Source organism: Ochotona curzoniae, unplaced genomic scaffold (genome assembly GCF_017591425.1).
Source record: "Ochotona curzoniae isolate NIBS_2020 unplaced genomic scaffold, NIBS_Ocur_1.0 scaffold_2453, whole genome shotgun sequence".
NCBI classification, from domain to species: Eukaryota; Metazoa; Chordata; class Mammalia; order Lagomorpha; family Ochotonidae; genus Ochotona; species Ochotona curzoniae.
Genome location: NW_024467094.1, coordinates 10,467,588 through 10,488,494, shown reverse-complemented (window position 1 = coordinate 10,488,494; position 20,907 = coordinate 10,467,588). Strand labels below are relative to the sequence as shown.

At 40.3% G+C, this 20,907-nt stretch overlaps 2 protein-coding genes across 3 annotated transcripts; both read right to left on the bottom strand.

The window, feature by feature from the left end:
- Positions 1-1,686: 1,686 nt before the first annotated feature.
- LOC121169990 (olfactory receptor 1E5-like) lies at positions 1,687-2,643 on the bottom strand. The gene has a single exon (XM_041000842.1). The coding sequence runs from the start codon at positions 2,635-2,637 to the stop codon at positions 1,687-1,689; it is 951 nt and encodes a 316-aa protein (XP_040856776.1). The 5' UTR covers positions 2,638-2,643.
- Positions 2,644-7,790: 5,147 nt separating this feature from the next.
- Positions 7,791-9,528, bottom strand: LOC121169807 (olfactory receptor 1E5-like). Of its 2 annotated transcripts, XM_041000533.1 has the most exons (2): positions 8,602-9,528; positions 7,791-7,808 (listed from the first exon to the last, which is right to left on the bottom strand). In XM_041000533.1, the coding sequence occupies exons 1-2, from the start codon at positions 9,526-9,528 to the stop codon at positions 7,791-7,793; spliced, it is 945 nt and encodes a 314-aa protein (XP_040856467.1). The 2 variants fall into 2 exon arrangements, with proteins under 2 accessions (XP_040856467.1, XP_040856468.1); XM_041000534.1 differs by lacking the exon at positions 7,791-7,808 and having other exon boundaries at positions 8,587-9,528.
- Between the last annotated feature and the right edge of the window lie 11,379 nt (positions 9,529-20,907).

The window sequence follows — 20,907 nt, the reverse complement described above, 5'->3', positions numbered from 1 at the left end:
GGCTATAGCTTGCTTGGCACTGCCTGGTTCACTCCATTCCAAAACCAACTCCCACACTTGCCAACAGATGGAGCTACCCTGTAGATCCTGCCCAACACCCAAGCCTGGACCACATACTCATCAGCAGGAGCTATGACCCTTTAGGGGAGTTTCCCAGGTTCCCCCATTCAGGCCATTCCCAGACCCAGATCTCACACTTGCCAGCAGGTACACGCCCGACATGGCTTGCCCCATCCATCCCAGCCTTTGATGAGCTGGTGCAGCCTGGCCTGCCTCATACCCTTTTTTAGGGTGCTCATGCAGGCGCTGCAGCCTGGACCTACCCCACTTGTTCCCAGCCCCATTACTGGTGAGCATCAGTGAGTTCCATGGTCACACCTAGCTCAGTCCATCATCATCCCAACTCTCAAGCTAACCAGTGAGACTTGTAATTCCATAGGGTTGGCCTCCCATTTCCCCCACAGAATCCACCCCTGAACCTGGTTCTCTTGCATGCTGGTTAGTGTCATGGCCTAGTCTAATGTGGACCCATCCCTTGATCTGAAACTCACTGTCAGGTACTGGGATCTAGCCCTGCCAAATAGACTTCCCCAGCCATAGCTTGTGTGTGTGTGTGTTGGCGTGTGGTGGTCAGCCATGTTCCATGCTAACAAGCCCAACCCAGAACTCCCATGTGGGCTGGTGTATCAGTCTGACCCATAAAGATCTTCAGATCTCTCCCCTCCAAACCACAAGGTCTCAGTCCCCTTGCTTATCTGCAAGTACAGTGGCCTTGTTGAGGTGTCCCTCAGGATTCATTCCTCACCTACACATATAGTGACCTTATCCACGGATGTCCCTAGGCAGTAATTCCATACCCCCAACACCCCAGAGCTTGCTGCCCACAAGAGCTTCACCTGCTGGCCACCCACAAACCCAGGACCTTCCCCTCACCTAGCAGCAGTGGATGGGGAGCTAGGATCCCTAGCAGGAAGCCTGGGATGGCACGGGTACCCCTAGCCATAGGCACATGGCTGGGGGATCCAGACATCCATGCCGCTGCTCAGACTTACCTGGATTCCATTCTCAAAATGGAAATTCTAATCCGAAATGTACATATTGTTAATGGGCATGCCATAATGCGCGTATATATGAAAATATCATACTATATCACATAATAAAATTTAATTACTATTTGTCAATTAAAATAAAACTTTAAAACATAGATGTCCAAAAGAAATATTTAATTAACTGACAAATTTTTGGTAGTTAATTTATAAAGATAATTTAATAATATGATTACTGATGAAGTAGATTATCAACACACAAAAAGAAAACTGAGAACTAGTAAGAAGAGAAAATATTATCACATACACAATCGGGCAATGTTCCTCATTGGTTGTGTTTGCCAAAAGCAAAGCACTAAAGTGACCGAGAAATTTAGAAAGCACCACACAATTTTTTAGTATAATAAACATTAAGGTTGGAGGGATATTCATAGAATATTCATGATGTCTACATTATATCTGAGTCATAGTGGTAAACTTAGAGGGGTGCTGGACCTTGGTGAAACCTGGGAAAGCTCCCCCTAGTGGTGTTGTGGTAACCCCACTGGCAATGCCACGCTTGGGTCCCCCTGAGTTATTCAGAACGCTCCTCTTCAAAGGTAGATCTACTGTCTGGAAACAAGTATGACTCTTTATAGAGTCACTGCCCCAAAGAAGAGTGAATTGTTCTCTTTGAAAAGATCCTTCCCAAGGCTCCCTTTATGTCCTGATTCCTCAGACTATAAATAAAGGGATTCAGCATAGGGGTGACCACAGTGTACATCAGAGCCATGACCATCTCCTTCACAGGAGAACTGTCAGCTGAAGGGCATAGGTAGAGGCCAATGATTGTCCCATAGAACAGGGACACCACGGAGAGGTGGGAGCCACAGGTGGAAAACGCCTTGTGGATGCCTCGTGCAGAAGGGACCTTGAAGATGGAAGACACAATTCGCACATAGGATGAAAAGATCAACAGAAATGGAACAATAATGACAAGACTGCCCAGGATAAGTATCATCATCTCGTTAACATGAGTGTCAGAGCAGGACAGCTTCAGCAGAGTTGACATGTCACAGAAAAAGTGGGGGATCACGTTACTAGCACAAAAAGACAGTCTGGCCATGAGCAGGGTGTGCAACAAAGAGATGGACATGGTCAGCACCCAGGACAAGGCTACCAGACAGAGGCAGAGCTTGGGGCTCATGATGCTGGTGTAGTGCAGGGGGAAACAGATGGCCACATAGCGGTCATAGGCCATGGCCACAAGCAGGAAACTCTCCAGGTCTGCAAAAAGTAGGAAGAAGTACATCTGGGTGAGGCAGCCTGAGTAGGAGATGGGTAAGATCTGACTGTTCATGATCTGCAGCAACTTGGGCACTGTGACAGAGGAGAAGCAGAGGTCAGAGAAGGACAAGTTGCTGAGAAACAAATACATGGGCGTGCGGAGATGGGAGTCCAGTATAATGAGGACGATGATGAGGAGGTTTCCCAGGATGGTTGTCAGGTACATGGCCAGGAACAGGATGTAGAATAGGTTTTGCTGATTTGGTTCAATAGGCAAACCCATGAGAATGAACTCTGAGGTGACTGTCTGGTTTCCTCTTTCCATGTTGCTTTTTAAAGCCTTTGTTAAAATTAAGAATACATTGTATGAATTCAGTGTACATAAGTATATATATTCACATAAATATACACATTTTAAAACTTTCAGAAAGGTAGTTTTAAATATTCTCAAGTCACAGTCACAAGGGTTTTTTTTCAGTGCTTAATTTGTCCTGTCTCATGTATATAAGTAATTTACATAAAGGAAAAATGGAAAACACATTCACTTTGGAATATGTTCAATGATATTCCAGAATATAAGAAAATTCCATGACTGTACTATGATTAAAGTCAGATCACATGGTCTGAAACTAGATAAGAAGTAGTGCTGGAAAACACTCTAGCTTAGGAACACAGTTAATAGCTCATCAGAAAGCCAGTCACCTTCTTATCACTCAGGAGTGATGGTGGTAATGATTAGATGATAGTAGTACTGATATTAAGACCACGTCAATATTTGCAGGTATTTTCTCTTACCAAACAATGTAACAAAAGTTTAAGATGCATGAACTGACTTACTGTTTGTAACAACAGGATGAGATGGATACTATTGTCTATTTTTTTTTAGACAAAGAACTTGATACTTTCATGAATTAAGTAACTTGTCTAAGGTCTCAGAATTATCCAGCAGCAAATTTGCCCTAGCTTCAGAGTGTTGTTGTTCATGAAGTAATCTTCAAAGACACTGTAAATGAAAGAGTCCAGACTCAGGAAAAAAAATCCATTTATTTGGAGTTCATGAGCTGTCAAATCTAATCTGTGATCATGTGAATACAGGAATGGGTACATTTGGATGTTGGTGTACTGAGGAGCAGGAGGTATGAGGGAGATTTCAGAGATAACATAAATATTCTATATCATACTCTCAATCGTGGGTCCCTGGGTGTCAAGTTCAATGAAACGTACACCTAAGTTTTTAGTCTAGGTGCAGGTATTTAGCACAGCATTTAAGACCAGCTTGGGACACCTGCAGTTCATGCTGCTTCCCATCCAGCTTCCAGTTCATGATATTCCTGGGATGCAGCTGGTGATGCATCCATTGGTCCTTGTGAGACCAAGTCTGAGTTCCAGGATCCCCAAGCTGTGGTTCCAGCCTGGCCCAGTCCTGATCATGACAGGCTGTGAAGAACGACCTTTCACACACTCTCTCTCTCAACTCTCCTTTTTTCTTTTCCAACCCCTCTTGCTCTGGCTTTGAAATAAAGAAAACTGTAAAAAAGAGATTCATGTTCTGTGTGTAAATTACGATTTTTAAAATCTCTTGGTTGAGGAAATGTTTAAGTTTTTCAAACTTTCAAAGAACAAATAAACCCCTGGCTCTACTTAATGCATTCCAGAACATAAAATTGTATTCTAAAAGCTGCATAATCTAATGAGGAAACAAAAAGAAATATAAAGAAAAAAAATTATAGACCAATTTCAATAACCCTGAAGTTTTCACATCTGAAATCATCTTAATATAGTTAATTAAGATTCAGGATTACATCAGCACAAACAAAAGAGATGTTTGAAAATCCCTGACCAGAGTGCAGAATAAAATGAAAGGTTACTTCTGTAGGCCAAGGTTGGCCTTTAACCCTTCTGGATGAGAGCACTTTTTGTCTGAGTTACAATGAAATGGACCAATCTCATCAAAGGATTTTGCTCTTCCTTTATTTACCACTATCCCAAACACTAGCATTACTAATATTGATGCCAGCAAGGCTGTTTTCCTCTGTTCCTTCAGATGCAGGGCCTCGGGACTCAGCAGTGGATCGCTCACCCCAGAACCACCGTCAGGTCTCTGCCAACAACAGTGGGCAATGGCTGCTCTCACCTCCTGCACAGCTCCATTCAGAGCAGACCGTGGGGGCATCCAGAGACCCTCTGATGTTCTTTCTTTATGCCACTGATGAGACAAACCAGCAAACAAGCAGATCTGAGAGGGGAATTTGCAGTCACCACATGGTGTCCTGCTTTATATGAATCCTGTTTCTTGTAAGAGTCGTAGATACAGAGGGGTCCCGGCTTCCGCACAAGAGTTGATCAATACTAATTTAAGAAGAAACTCAGTCCTCAAATAGCTGAGAACAGGCTCTACAGAGAGCATTTTTTTAAGAGAGAATTTTTCAAAAAACATAATAAAAATTATCAAGAATCAAAATCATATGGTGAGAAAATTTTTCAACTTCCAAAATTTGGTTGCAGAGGCTATGTCCACTTAGGAAGTGAGTCAATGGACAGAAGATCTCTGACTCCCGTCCTTTCTATATATCTGCCTTTTCAATAAAAATAAATCAATCTTAAATAAACCCTGATGGTCCTGTTGTGTTGTTATCAGTCATGATGGTTACCTCTATAAAAGGGAGGTCCCAAGATCTAAAGGGACAAAAGTTTTATAAAATCCTTCAAGTGCTTTGTAAAATGAACATAAATGGTTTTTCTTTTTGTTATCCATCATTTTGTATCTTCTCTATAAAACACTGGCAGTCAGATATATGAAGAAAACTCTAACAAGTGTTCTTGAATATAGGTTTCTGATTGGTTTAAGATTAATGGAGACCTGGTGCAATAGCCTAGTGGCTAAAGTGCTTGCCTTGCATGTGCTGGGATCACATGCCGATTCTAATCCTGGCATCCCTGCTTCCCATCCAGCTCCCTGTTTGTGGCCTGGGAAACCAGTGGAGGATGGCCCAAAGCCTTGGGACCCTGCACCTGTGTGGGAGACCCGGAGGAGGCTCCCGGCTCCTGGCTTTGGATCGGCTTAGCTCCAACAACTGTGGCCACTTGGGGAGTGAATCAGCAGATACAAGATCTTCCTCTCTGTCTCTCCTCTTCTCTGTATATCTGCTTATAAAAATAAATAAATATTTTGATTTTAAAAAATAGATTAATGGATACACGCATTTCCTGTGTCTGGCAGTCTCCAGGTGCCCCTCTGCTGTTGTTCTGACCTCTCCTATTTCCTGGCATGTGCCCTCTCTGCTTCACATTGGCCAATGTTTCTCTGTCTCCTTAAATGTGTCCTTACCCTATTCCGCCATCTTGATTTTCCCCACTTTCACTGACTCTTACCTCACAGAATGGAGGGCTTACCATGGTAATTACAAAGGATGAAGTACTCTACAAGCATTCAATGTACCAGTCCTTTTAACAGCTCTGTTAGTCCCCAGTTAGACTGCAAAGTGGGCGTGTCTGTTGACAGTGGGAAACAAGAAAGAGGATGATGACTTCTAAATCCGGCTGTGAGAGTCACACCGTAGAAAAGTGACCTCTGAGTACCCGATTGTTTGGAGCTCCCTCCCAGCTCACCCAGCAAGTCAGAACGCAGCTGGGGAGCCCGCTCGACGCCTTCTACCCCAATGCCATGCACTTCCAGCTGGAGTTCTGCCGCTGTCCTCTGACTCCTCTCTCCTATAGTGCCCTCACCCCGGGGACACCTGACTCCCAAAGAAGCTCATTAGCACCATCTCTGAGTAAACTGCATCTAGGAATAGAATCCTGGACTGGTCTCAAATCTGACATTCTTAATAAATCTCCTCTTGACCATCACAGCTCAGGCTTCTGTCACCTCTTTATTGTATCTTCTCCAGAATATGACCAACTAAAAATTGTAGGGATCAAATCTCACAGCACTGTCTCATGTTGTTCAGTGATTACATCCCTGTAGAACAACTTTTCCTTCAGCTGGATTTTAAATAGCCTCTATTCACACCGAAATGTTGATCCATTAGTTCCATTGGTTCACACAGAAATATTTAAGGGACAAAGCCATGTGCTGTGGGAAAAGCAGCAACCAAAAAGACACAAACATCTGAACTTGGCAAGCTTATAATCCATCTGGAAGAGATCTTCACTAAGCAAACCATTAGTAAATAATATAAATGACATCACAGAACAAGTACTGCTTGTTAGTAGGAAAACTAAGCAAGGACAACTAGCTTTACGTAGCAGGCCAGGGAAGACATCTTCTATTTTTCTCCAACAAATATTAAGTAGAATCCAAGGAGTTTGACAAGAAATGGTAATGAAAGTATTCAGAAGGAGGAGAAGAAATATGGAAAACCCCAATATGAGAAGTAGCCTGGATCCCTTTAGCAAGTAGAGGAAATTCCATGTGGTTGAGAGGTTGAGATATGGGTTATGTACTGGGACGATGGCAGAGGATGAGGATGGGGTGAGTGAAAAATGGTACTGCTGAAGGGGCAGGCATTACAATGTCTTAAAAGCCATGTCATTATTTTTAAGATGTATTTGTTTTTTATTAGAAAGTCAGATTTATAGAGAGAAGTAGAAACAGAAACATTTTCTATCCACTGGTTCACTCCACAAATGGCTGCAACAGTCAGAGATGAGCCGATCCAAAGCCAGGAGCCAGGAGCCTCTTCCAGGTCTCCCATGCACTGGGTGCAGGGTCCCAAGGCTTTGGGTCATCCACAACTGCTTTCCCAGGCCACAAACAGGGAGCTGGATGGGAACTGGAGCAGTTGGGACATGAATGGATCCATATGAATTTCCGGCAAGTGCAAGGCAAGCACTTTAGCCACTAGGCTACCACACTGGGCTCAAAAAGCCATTATTTTGTACACATGGCAATGGAAAAATCACTGAAGTATTTTTAAGCAGAGGAGATATTTAGTCAAATTTTCCTTTTCAGAAAGATTTCTATGGCTGTAATACAGAATATGTATGTGTGACCCTACATACCAGAGGCAGGGAGCCAGCTTGGATGGTTCAGCAACTCTCAACAAGCAGACTGGTAGTGATCATAGCCTGAACTTGAACTGTGGCAATGGAGATAAAGAAAAACAAGCAGGCTTGAGGAATGACTAAGAATTAGCATGCAGAACTTGATGATGATCTGGATGACAGGAAGTGAAGCAAAAGAAGGAGTCAAGCATACCTGCACTGATTCTGTTCCGGCTTCACTCTAATGCGTTGCTTTCCTGAGTCACCTCACCTACTGTGTTCTAACTCAGTTCTCTTCTGTTTAAGATATTATTAACTGCACTGAAATATACATCTTCTGATAAACCTTGCACAGACATGTAGCAAATTTCTACCAGTTTCCAGAAATAGAATTTCTGAAACAAAAGATACTTCAAAATCAAAGCTAACAGCATACCAAATTAAACATGAAACGCAACTTTTAGCAAAAGTTTCAGAAAATTTCATTTAGAATCAAACCAGGAAAGGACTGTGCAGGCATGAAACTAAATCAGAAAGTTAAAGTGTTAGTGGTGAAATTATATGAAATTTCCTACAGGAGGGAGGCATGTAGTAGAAATTGAAGGGGAGGATGAGACATTGCAATGTTGGCATCTTATTTAGTACTAATCTAAGTACAGCACTATGTAAAACAGATATCATACACAAAAGAGGGTTGTGGGTAGTATCAAAATCTGTGATAATTTCACAATAAAAATAGAGCTTAAACAAGTTACTTTAAGGATATTTCTTTAAAAAATCTATTTATTTAAAATGTGGAGTGACAGACCAAGAGGGAGAGACAGAGAGAATCTTCCATCTACTACATCATTTCCCAAATAGCCACAATGGCCAGGGCTGTGCCAGCCTCAAGTTCAGTGCCAGAAGCTCCCACCAAGATTTCAACTGGGTACAGGAGCCCAAGTACATGGGCCATCTTCCTTTACTTTCTTAAGCCTTTAACAGGGAGACAGAACTGAAACATCTGGGTCTCCAACTTGTACAGATACAGAATCACACCTACACAGGCGGCAGCTTAATTCATTATGCTATAACAGAAGGGGATAAACTATGAGTTTCCAAGAGGAAGGCATACCAATGCCAACAAGACACTCTTGCTACTCACCTGCACTTTATATATCTTGAATGTGAAAAGTAATATTAACATATACTAAAATTTATAAGAGAGTGAAATGCTTGAAACAGTCTTCCAATATTCATACCAATCTATGTATATATAAAATTACATAAAGTCTCAAATTTTAACATACTAAGGAGAAGCAATTTTCTTCTTATGCACAACTCTTCTCAGGGCTCCCTTGATGTCTCGGTTCCTCAGGCTGTAGATGAAGGGGTTCAGCATGGGAGTCACCACAGTGTACATCATGGCCATGACAGTCTCCTTCACGGGAGAATTATCAGCTGATGGAACTAGATAGAGACCAATAAGTGTGCCATAGAACAGAGACACCACAGACAGGTGTGAGCCACAGGTGGAGAAGGCCTTACGGATGCCTCGTGCAGAAGGGACCTTGAGGATGGAAGACACAATCCCTGCATAGGACAAGGTGATGAGCAGGAATGGGATGACAAGAATGAGGCCTCCCATGACAAATATCACCAACTCATTAACATGAGTGTCAGAGCAGGACAGCTTCAGCAGAGCTGACATGTCACAGAAAAAGTGGGGGATCACATTATCTGCACAGAAAGACAGTCTGGCCATGAGCAGGGTGTGCAACAAGGCATGGAACGTGGTCAGCACCCAGGACAGTACCACCAGGGAGAGGCAGAGCTTGGGGCTCATGATGCTGGTATAGTGCAGGGGGAAACAGATGGCCACATAGCGGTCATAGGCCATGGCCACAAGCAGGAAACTCTCCAGGTCTCCAAAAAACAGGAAAAAGTACATCTGGGTAAGGCATGCTGCATAGGGGATGGATGGGACTTGACTGTTCATGATCTGTAGCAACTTGGGCACTGTGACAGAGGAGAAGCAGAGGTCAGAGAAGGACAAGTTGCTGAGAAACAAATACATGGGTGTGTGGAGATGAGAGTCCAGTATAATGAGGACGATGATGATGAGGTTTCCCAGGACAGTGATCAAGTACATGGCCAGGAAGAGGACGTAGAATAGGTTTTGGTGTTCCTGCTGGATGGGGAGGCCCAGGAGGAGGAACTCTGAAATGACACTTTGGTTACTTCCTGACATGGTGTGTGCTCAGCACCTTTGGGAAGAAATAATTATGTCCTTTAAAACTTGAATTTGAAAATCAGTCCATCTATGGTATAAACTCAGCTATTCTGCTAAAATATTCTTTTATCTACACTACAATCATAATAATCTCTCTACTCCTCTTGTACACAATTATAATCCATAAGTATCATCTTTTCTTCACTTCTTTTCAGCCTACCACGATGTCCCATTCTTTCTAAAGTAATCCAGTCTATTTGATTCTGAGCCATCACATACATTTCTGTTACACTAACCAGTGATGCTCAATGCTCTTATTATCTCCACCTCTGTCAGTCTCTTACATGTTAATCTCCCTCAGGGTTTATTTTCAAAAACACTATTCACTTATCACCATGCACATCCACAAGAAACCCTATCTCCTCCACTGTTCAGATGGCCATTTAAATATCCACATGGACATCTTTCTTCCCACAGAACTCTGGATCCCACTGTTCAACGATCATCTTGCTAGGTATGGGATCACAGGCATCGTGAGCTCAGCAAGTCCCAAATGAAACTCACAGTCTCACCTGTTCCCTCTCCCAGGCCTTTCCTCCTTCACTCTCATATTTCTGGGCAAGCAATCCAGGATCAAAACAAAAGTTACTGAGTTTTGTTTCACTCATTCCTTATCTCACCATGACCTCCAATCTCAACTTCCTATAGATAGAACCTGAATTCTCACTGTAGTTTATACACTGCATGCAACTACCATAATCCCAGACCAAGCTGACAACTTACCTGGATAGTTACACAGTTTCTCAATTCATGTTTTCATTAGGACAACCCTTCTTCAATAAGCCTTTTTTCACACAGCATTTCCCAGAGTGGAAATCCCATCACCTCTGTTCTAATTAAGTATTTCAGAGGGCTTTCCTTACTCTTTTTAAAAAGTAAGTTTTTTTTATTGGAAAGACTGAAGTACAGAGAGAGAAAATGAGAGACAGAGATCTTCTATATGCTGTTTAACTCCCCAAAGAACCACGGCAGCCATATCTGAGCTTATCTGAAGACTGCAGCCGGGTGATGGAAGCCTGGAGCTTCTTCCAGGTCTGACAAGTGGAATGAAGGGTTGCAAGGACTTGGGCCAGTCTCTGCTGCTTTCCAGGTTATAAGCAAGAAACTGGATCCTAAGCAGAACATCCAGGACTGAAATTTACGCCCATATACGATGCTGACACTGCGGTCAGGGCTAACTGGCTACCTGGCTACCACAACAGCCCCACTTATTGTTCTTAAGACAAATTCCTTTCAAGGGTAGGAATGGTACCTTAGGACATTACCCTTGAGACGGTAACTTTAGTAACTGTTGAAGGAACAGAAAAAGTGATACGTTTTACCATCCAGCTCTTGCTGGAGTTCTACCTTGAATGTCTATACTTCACATACTCCACAGAATGGTTACTTCTGTGTGTCAAATTGGCAGGCTCTGTTAATACACACACACACACACACACACACACACACACACCATATATATACAAATATACAATATACAAATATATGTACAATATACAAATATATATACAAACATACAATAACAAATAGACTGGTAAAATACCAGTATTATTATATTATAGTATAGTATTAGTATAGTATAGTATAGTGTTATTATATATATATTTAAAATACCAGTCTATTTGTTATTGTAAAGATTTTTCAAAATATAATAAAATTTAAAAAGGCAAACTTGGAGTGAGCAAAGCACATTACCAATCATAACATGATGAGCCTTGCAGAGTCTGTTGAAGACCTTAAGAGACTGAGGTCCTTTGAAAAAGAAAGAATTCTACTCCTGGGCTGCCTGTGCACTCACAACTGAAGCCATAACCTAACTTCTCCCTCAGTTTCTCCCTACTGGCCTAGACTGCACGCTTTGGACTTCCCAGGACCCACAACTGCAGAAGCCTAAAATCCTTAGTGTCAACCTCACCTACTCCCTCATGTTCTAGCTCTCATCAATTGCCAACATCTGTTCTCTATCATCTATTTGTCTATGATCTATCATCTTTCTTCATCTATTATATCTGATGTGGTCCTGCCTTTCAGACAACCCTGACTCAAGTACATTCCATGTTGTCTGAAAGCTGACTGAGGAAGCAGAGGAAGGACACTAAGAGGTGTCAGAAGCTCCTTCCTGAAAACACCTCAGTGGGGTCAAGTGCCAGCATGTCCACTCGGCCCATGGTGGTCTTTAATTGAGGTCACTGACACTTTACACTTGGACATTAGGTTCTGGCATTACACTGTAGGAAATATCTGGAGGAACCATTCAGTGGTTCCTTCAGAAGTAAACAGGTCCTTTACTCCAAGGAGTGGGACCCACACTGGTGCCAAGAGGCTAGCTGGCAATCACAAAGCAGAGACATCCCTGGCAGCCACTGCCACTGATGATGCCATTAGTTTCATCATCTTCCTCACTCATTGGCTTAGTAGATCTCAAGCCAGACTGGGCAAAAGAATCACCTAGGATAGAGCTTACAAAGTGTGATGGCCATCCATTCACCAGGCAATCTGTTAACAACACTGAATCTATTCTCTAGTTCAGATTGTATATTTTAAGATGACACCTGATGATGGTAATGCTGTGGTTTGCTGAGACACCTTGTCCTTACGATGCATACTGGTTGCCTCAGAAAGACTTTATTACCACTTCTATTCTATGATATTTTTAACCTGGACATACTATTTCTAAAATAAACAAGTCTTAATAAATTGCTGCTTTAAAGCTGCCTCACAAAAACTGTCACTATACTAATACGATACAATATTGAATAGTAAATCATTAAAAACAGGATAGCTGAAGACTTCAATCAAACCATTTCTAGAGTCTCAGAAATTCTTGGGCTCAGAGCATGGCGTAGAGGATAGTTAATACACAGCTCAAGAACTACCCGTCAGAACACCAACAACTCAGAAGGAAAAACATTTGGGGTGGAGGTGAACTCCATTAGCAGCTCATTCCTTCTCCTGCCTGACTTACCCAGGTCCCTCTGGGGTGATTGTAGGGCCCTGACTCATGGTCCTGCTCCCTTTGCTTAATACAGGTATGTGAGGTGACAGCTTGTGTAATCAGCCTCTATATCTGCACTTCCCCTCTCACATCTCTCATTTCCCCCATCCTTGGGCCTACAGGGATCTGCATCCTGGAGGAGTCCAAATCCAGGAAGAATTCATTAAAGACAAAGTAATTGTCCTGGACTCTCAGAAACTTCTACATAAAGACCAAGATGGTTGATTGGTAAGCTCAACTTCCAATTTTGTGAACACATGGTTACGCCTTGTCAGAAGAACACTTCACTGGAAGCACACCTCTCGTGCACCATTGTAGCTTCTCTCAGCGTCATCCTTTGTTTTAGCCATGGCTTCATGAGTCCTATCCAGTTCTGCCTCACTTGCTGTAATAAGATGTAAATTGACAGTATCTCCTTTATCCTTTCCCATCTGCTTCTTGTTCTCACCCTGGGGCTTCTCTGCCTCCACTGAATAGGATGTCACGGAGAACCTTCTCAGCTCCCTTTAACTATGAGGATCTGTGATTTAATTGTAGCGTCAGAGGTATGAACTGACACGGAGTTTTGCATAGGTAAATCCAGTTTGCCAAGTCCCACTAGTCTCCAATCACTTGTCTTTTAACTTTAAGGCTCCTCTATGAATTTCCTTTGCAATTTTCTCAAAAATGAATGGATGAGGAATGACTGAATCTATTCCTGCACTGTCTGTTCCATACTCTCAATTCTGGTCTGTATTGCCATCCTTCCTCTAATACCATGTTTTCCTGACCACTCTGACTTCGTAGTAAGTCTGAAAACCAGATAGCATGAGCCCTCCTACATTTTCTCTTTCAAAATTAATTCTTATTCCTAGTTAATTTGCTTTTCTACCTAAATTTTATAGTCAGGTAAGCAATTTGTACCCAATCTATTCTATTAGAATTTTTATTGGAATTCCATTGAACCTTTAGATCAGTTTTTGAGGAATATACACCCTAAGAAATACTGAGTATTCCAACCCAAAATAATTCCTGAAATCCTCCTCAATTCCTTCATCTCCATTTTCTTTAATGTTTGGCAGTTTTCAAGATAACAGTCATGCACATACAGTAGTCTACATCCACCATTTCCCTTCCTGCAATTCCAGTTACTCACTGTCTTGTTCTAATATTTAAATATTGAATTCATAAGGTTTGGATTATGCTTCATTCTGAGTACCACAATGAGATCTCCTGCTGTCCTGCTGCACCCCAGGTAAGGGTGAATCCTCTTTGTCCATCACATCCACTCTGTATACACTACCCACCCCTTACTCACCTGGCAGCCATCTCAGTTATCAAACTCTCATGGCATTGTAGTGATGTGGCCAAGTAACCCTTGAGTAATCTCCTAACTCAGTCACAATGCCTATGTCATGTGTCTTACTTCATCTCATCATATAGACTTCCCGTCATCATCAGAAAGGTGAGCACAATACACTGTTGTATTTTTTTTATGAGAGATAGAGGTAGTGTATGTACATAAATTATGCACAATGCATTATTCTAATTGTTCTCTTCTTAGTAGCTATTTAAATCCTTTACTGTTCCTAATTCATACATTAAAGTTTATTATATACTCTTTATATTTTGAGGAAAAAACAGCATAAATATAATTTGTGACTACTTATGTTTTCAAACATCCACAGAGTGACTTGGAATATATATTCATGAAAAAAAGAGGACTACTGCTTTTTATATGGCTTATTAAGGATTAATTGATTCAGGAATAATTTAGAGGCTGTTTTGCTTTTTGTAATTTTACATGTTCATTGATATTTAACATAAGTACATCAATGTATAGCATACATTATGTATAATATATAATATAGTAACATTAAGTATCATATAATACTACATCTTATATAATAATATTTTATACTGAGTATTAGTATACTGTATATCATACCTTATACAATTTTATAACATATTATATATTATTAAATAGCATATTATATGTCATATTAACATACCATAGCTTAGATTAGAAAGTATTTGTTTATATCATATATTATAGCACTTATTATATTAAATACAAATATATTAAATGTTTATATACTGTATTATATACAACACATATAATAATATATAACACATATGAGATATTATAATTATCTATTATGTGTATAATAGATATTATAGATTATATACAAGATATATATTATTGAAATAGTACTTATATGTTATGTATTGCATATAAATATATCAGATGTACCATGCACAACATACATAATATATATGACATATATTATATATCACATATAATATTATATAGAATTATAATATGTTAATACATAACATATCAATACCTAACATATAATATTAACATACAATGTAATATTATTCATAATGTAATTATTAGCATACTTTTAATATATAACACATATATTATAGAACTAGGGTGTTTTTTCTGTGTTAGAAATCAATTTTAGTAATATAATTTGCATACTTGACAATGTGCCTTTCATTAGCGCTTAAAAGTCATCAAATAATTTTTTTGTTTTACTTTGTAAAAACTATTTTATGATTGAGTTCCATAGTCTCTGGGATTTGCCTGCCCCCCTCTCCAGATCCCCTTCCTCTCACTGATTCCCCAACTTTATTATAGTAGTGTAATTCTTCACAAACTGTCCTATGTCTGTCATTGTGCTATTTAAGTATTTCTGAACATTGTAGGTATTGACAATGGCAGAGATTCCACCATCCTACTGTCAAGATATATTTAAGAGTTTAATTGGCAGTCCATCTTTGATTTGGAAGTAGAGATTCATGCTGTTTATTGTAGCTTCACATCCAGATAAGACAGTCCCTATTATATAGTTACTATACATCTTGTTCAGCGAAAAGCCATAAAAATTTCAACAAAAGGAGGAAAAATAGGAATTTTACAACAATATGAAGTTAAATAACATGCCACTGAACAACCAATGTGTAGCTGGAGAAATGAAAAACAAAGATAAACTTCTTGAAGAAAGCCTTGCCACTATATGACCTATGAGTCAGTAAAAAAAAAAAATTAACAGCTAGCAAACATTTTGGGGGCCAAGTGCAATAATCTAGTGGCTAAAGTTCTCACTTTGCATGTACCACTATCCATTATCAGTGCTGAATCACATTCCAGGATATTCACTTCCCTTTCAGTTCCCTGCTTGTGGCCTGAGAGGATGGCTCAAAGGTCTACACCCACATGGCAGACCTGGAAGAAGCTCCTGGCTCCCGCCTTTGGATTAGCTCAGCTCCAGTCATTGCTGCCACCTGAGTGTGAGCCAGCAGATGGAAGATTTTTCTCTCTGTCTACTTCTCTCTGTAAATCTGACTTTCCAATAAAAATAAATTTAAAATTTTGAATAAATGAAAAAAACAAAAATTTCAAAACCCATGAGATTTAGCAAAAACAGTATTGAAATGGCCAATGATCTTATATTTTACATGACATTTGCTTTATATCAGAGAGAATATATGATATTTGTCCTTTTGGGATTGACTTACTTCACTGATCATAATGGTCACTTGTTGGGACCATTTGGTTGGAAATGGTAGAATTTAATTATTTTTAATGGCTGAGTAATATTCCATGGAGTAGATGTACCACAGCTTCTTTAACCATTTTCCATTGGATGGACATCTGGATTATTTCCATGTCTTTGCTATTGTAGATTGTGCTGCTATAAATGTAGGATTACAGATCCCCTTCTCATATGCAGTTTTCATTTCCTTTGGATATATTCCTAGGAGTGGGACAGCTGGGTCATATGGCAGGTTTATTTGCAATTCTGTAAACACTCCCCATACTGATTTCCATAGTGGTTGTACTAGCCTAAACTCCCACCAACAGTGAAGGAGGGTACCTTTCTCCTCACATCTACTCCAGCAGGTGTTGTCAGTAGAGTTCTGAATGTAGGCCAACCTCACTGGAGTTACATAGTACCTCAATGTGGTTTTCATTTGTATCTCCCTGATGGCTAGGGTGCCTGAGCATCTTTTTATATGCCTATCAGCCATTTGAATCTGTTTTTTCTTTTTTTTCTTTAGAAATGTGTGTTCATTTCCTTCACCCATTACTTCACAAGGTTTTTTTTTTTTAACTGCCTCTTTGTAAATCTTGGATATTAGTCCCCTATCACTAGTGTGTGTGCAAAAATTTTCTCCCATTTCTGTTGGTTGCTTCTTCACTTTGTTAATTGTTTCCTTTGCTGTACAGAAGCTTTTAAGTTTGATGTAGTCCCATTTGTTTATTTTGGCTTTGAGTGTCCATGCTTTTGGTGACTTTTCTAAGAAGTCTTTAATTCTTATATCTTGGAGAGTGCTTCCTATGTTTTCCTCTAACAGTTTGGTTTCTAGGTGCAGATTTAGGTCCTTGATGCATTTAGAGCTGATTTTTGTACAAGGTGACAGGTGGGGGTCTTACCTTTGCAGGCTGTTATCCAATTGTCCCAATGGCATTTGTTGAAGAGACAAGCCCTTTTCCCTGGATTATTTTCAGTTCTCTTATCGAAGATTAATTGGCTGTACATGTGTGGGCTCCCTTCTGGGGTTTCTATTTGCATGAAATTTGCTTTATACCAGAGAGAACATACGATCTTTTCCCATTTGGGATTGACTTACCATTGAGGCTATCAGTTCAAATTTGCCAGATCTCAGGGTTAAAGCATTCTATCTAACACCATTAAATATGATATTACCACTAGTTTTTGGAAGATATTTTCCCAACTGATCTTTCTAAATTTCCTGCTATTTCCAGTTTTCTGACTATTTTAGTCGCAAGTTGGATGAATTGACCTAGACTTTTTGTTAAAGGTTTTTTTCTGTCCTTGTTGAGCTGATCTTTTCCTTTTCAGCAAATGCTCCCTCTGTAGTAGTGTAACAGCACACACACACACACAGAATTACACTTTGGAATACAGATTTCATTAAATGGTCTCTGAAATTTCACACATTTTGACTCCTATGGTTTCACCTTTAGCTTATTCATACATGTAATCATTAACTTCTATTTTTTATTTTTTCAAAAATTTTTATTTGGCAGCTCCCACCCCATGAGAGTTGGGTTGTAGAGATGCAGACATCTAGGAATCCTCCCAACACATGTATCCAAGGGTCACTAAGGCTTCTTGCTGTCCATGCAGCAAAATCTATATTGATATAAGGCCAGAATGTCCTAAAACATTCACAGCCTGGTCTTTCCTAAACTCTATGGCTTCTCCAAAACTTCATTGGCACCTCAGAAATGTATGTTCCAGCTACACAGGTCTACTCTCCATTGTCTAACAGGAAATAGTAAAGTGCCCCCTTTTTACATCCACTTTCCCCAGAGCAGAATCAGGGCGACAGTAATAAGTCAATATTGCAAGACTCAGAACGTTTGTCACAAATGGCCCTGGGCAATTACTTTAACAAGTTACTCCAGGCTCCGGACTCCTTTGGGATACCAAACCCCTTAGGAGCAAAGTAAGGGTTGAATGAGAGTTGCAAATATAGACATCAACAGAGACACTGGTCTATAGAAGCTGTCTCTTTCCATGCCTGGAATGAATATAGGGGAGCAGGATCTTGGGTCAGCACCCTGGAGTCCTCCTCAGAAATGCTGGGTGAGTTGGGCAGAGGGTGGATGAACTGAGACCCTCAGACCTTTGAAACTGAGGTTCTTACTTTCCCAGCCTGTAGTTCTTCACTTTCCTTCTCTACATCTCTACCTCCCAACACTGCGTTACTCTATGGATATATGTTTATTATTATTGACCTGCTGATATCTTTTTATTGATGACATGGTTCAGTAATAATTTTGTGCAGCACATTATCACAAGATCATATCTTTTTAACGACTGCTCCGTGAGCATACTTTAATGCAGCAGTTCTTTTTTTTCCCCATTGATTTTTTTTATTGCATTTCGTTTTATAACATTGTTTCATAGGCTCTGATGTTCCCCTATTCCCTCCCCGTGCCCTCCCCCCATGGTGGATTGCTCCACCTTATTGCAGTATTACAGTTCAAATCCACTCCTGTTTCTTTCATTGCAAGCATGTGCCATGCATAGAGTCCAGCATCTTACTGTCAGCTCAATTTAACAGTTTCTTGGGGAGACCAACTCTGGTCTAAAGGCATAGTTGGCAGAATATCGTTCCGATCAATTAAAAGCTAATGCAGCAGTTCTAAAGCCTGTGTTTAAAATCATAATGTGATTCAATTGATTTGATGGGCCTTGTAATAGCTTGCATATTTATTTGTAGAGCTTATTTATTTGAGAGACAAGGAAATCACAACTTGATGATCCACTCTTTAAATGCCCACAATGGTCAAATTCAAAGCCAGGAGCTGGGCACAAAAGCTTCATCTCCTAGCTGGGTTACAGGAATCCAATTATTTGAATCATCACTACTCCTTCCCAGGCTCTGCACCTGAAGGAAGCCTGAGGCAAAACCTGGAGTTGGGAATCAAATCCAGGTATTCTCATAAGGGATGTGGGCATATTAACCACTGAGCTGAATGCCCACTCTACTAACTGTATTTTTAAATGCAATACCATTCACATGCTACTCAAGCAGAGTCCATCAACCACAGCATGGACATCATCTGGATGTTAGTTTAAATGTAATAACGCCTCTGGAATCAGAATCCATTTTATCAGTGCTCATGAGTGATTTGGAGAAACATTCACTGTAGTAATGCTGCTCTGCATGAATGTCACGCAGTGACGAGGGTGGGGACTGATGGCTTGCTAAATGAGGAAACTCATTGCAGCAGCAGCATTTACAAGTGACATCACTGGTTTGTGCTCCTGCTTACACCGTGACATCAGAGATGAACCCACCCTTGATGAGGCAAGAGATGCCCACCCCCACCACCACTGATGCTTCTTCCCACTATAAGGCCAGAGCATAATTTTTACATGCAAAATCTGTTAATGCTCTAGGCCAGGATTAAAGGCCATTAGCAGGGATGGAGGGAGACGTCTCAACAGGGACTCTTTTGTGGAAGAGTTTTCCAATTCTGTTAATGCTTCTTCCTCTGTTTTCTTGGTAGGTAGTAAGACATACTAGTATATATTCACTAGAGTTCTCCCGAAAGATGGGTGTGTGTGTGTGTGTGTGTGTGTGTGTGTGTGTGTGTGTGTGTGTGTGTTTGTGTGTGTGTAAGGAAACAGGCCACATGACTGTGGGACCGTGGGTAATGTTCACATCTGGGAAGAGCCAATGGTACGCTCTTACAGTCTTGAGTCCAAAGGCAATGAAACGAATGTTTCTTCCTCAAGGAACCCCAACATTTTCTTTTGAGATCTGTAACTGATTCTAGGACACACCCCATATTAAAGTTACTTTTACTTTAACTTATATGTCTGTGTCCTGACACAATACAGCTCTGAGTATCTTCCATTTATACAGTGACTGGCATTCTAAGATGAATTCTCATCATCTCTTTTCTGACTAATGTAGCAGAAGATTCTTACTTCTCTGGGAGTAAGTAGCTTCTTTCAAGGGCACAGACTCTTCTCCATTGCATCCTCTGTGCCTCCCTCCACACCTCTGTCTGGCTGCAAAATTATTCTTGTCTCAAGTTCTAGAGCAGTGCTGATTTAAATATCATAATTTCTTACTACCAAAACTTTGAACTATTTTCTCCTTCCACCTATTCCTTTTAAACCTAAATTACCCTTACTTGTTCTTCACATATATTATATTTCACTTGTTCAGTTAAACCTTTCTAATATCAGCAGCTTATTAATGTAAATGTTTTTTTTTCTTTTTTTTTTTATTGTTGCTTACATTGTATTATGTAGTACAGTTTTATAGGCGCTGGGGATTTCCCCCACCCCTCCCATACCCCTCCCCCCAATTAATGTAAATGTTAACAGCATCAAAAAATTTATTCACATCAACATTTAGAGCTGAAGTTTTATCATATCCTGGTATAACACGGGCCATGGATATTTGAGGAAGAAATCAAGTGAATACTCAGGGTAGAAATTATTCTGCATCTTTTTGTTTCTCCCCTCATGCATAAAGTTATCATATTTATTGTTCCCATATCACTATGAATGACATAATAGTAATATCAGCCTAAAGATATTTAGTTTGATTCAGTATTGTTGAAAAAAATATGACTGCGGGGAACTCTCCTAATTATTAGGGGTAGAAAATTAGATCCATTAACTCAGTAATAATGTCAAAATTTGGCTCTAAAGAGTTAAGCCCGCTGTGTTCTAATTTCAGGAGGATTTTGTGGCGGTGATGATTCTAGCCTAACAGTCGCTTTTCTCTCTAAGCTGGAAAATGCATTTCAGCTTGCAGGCAGAGAGCAAACATAAATGACACCTGAGCCCCAGTCA

Bases quoted from the DNA above. Each gene is read 5' to 3' on its own strand.
- LOC121169990 (XM_041000842.1), bottom strand. From the start codon at position 2,637: ATGGAAAGAGGAAACCAGACAGTCACCTCAGAGTTCATTCTCATGGGT.
- LOC121169807 (XM_041000533.1), bottom strand. From the start codon at position 9,528: ATGTCAGGAAGTAACCAAAGTGTCATTTCAGAGTTCCTCCTCCTGGGC.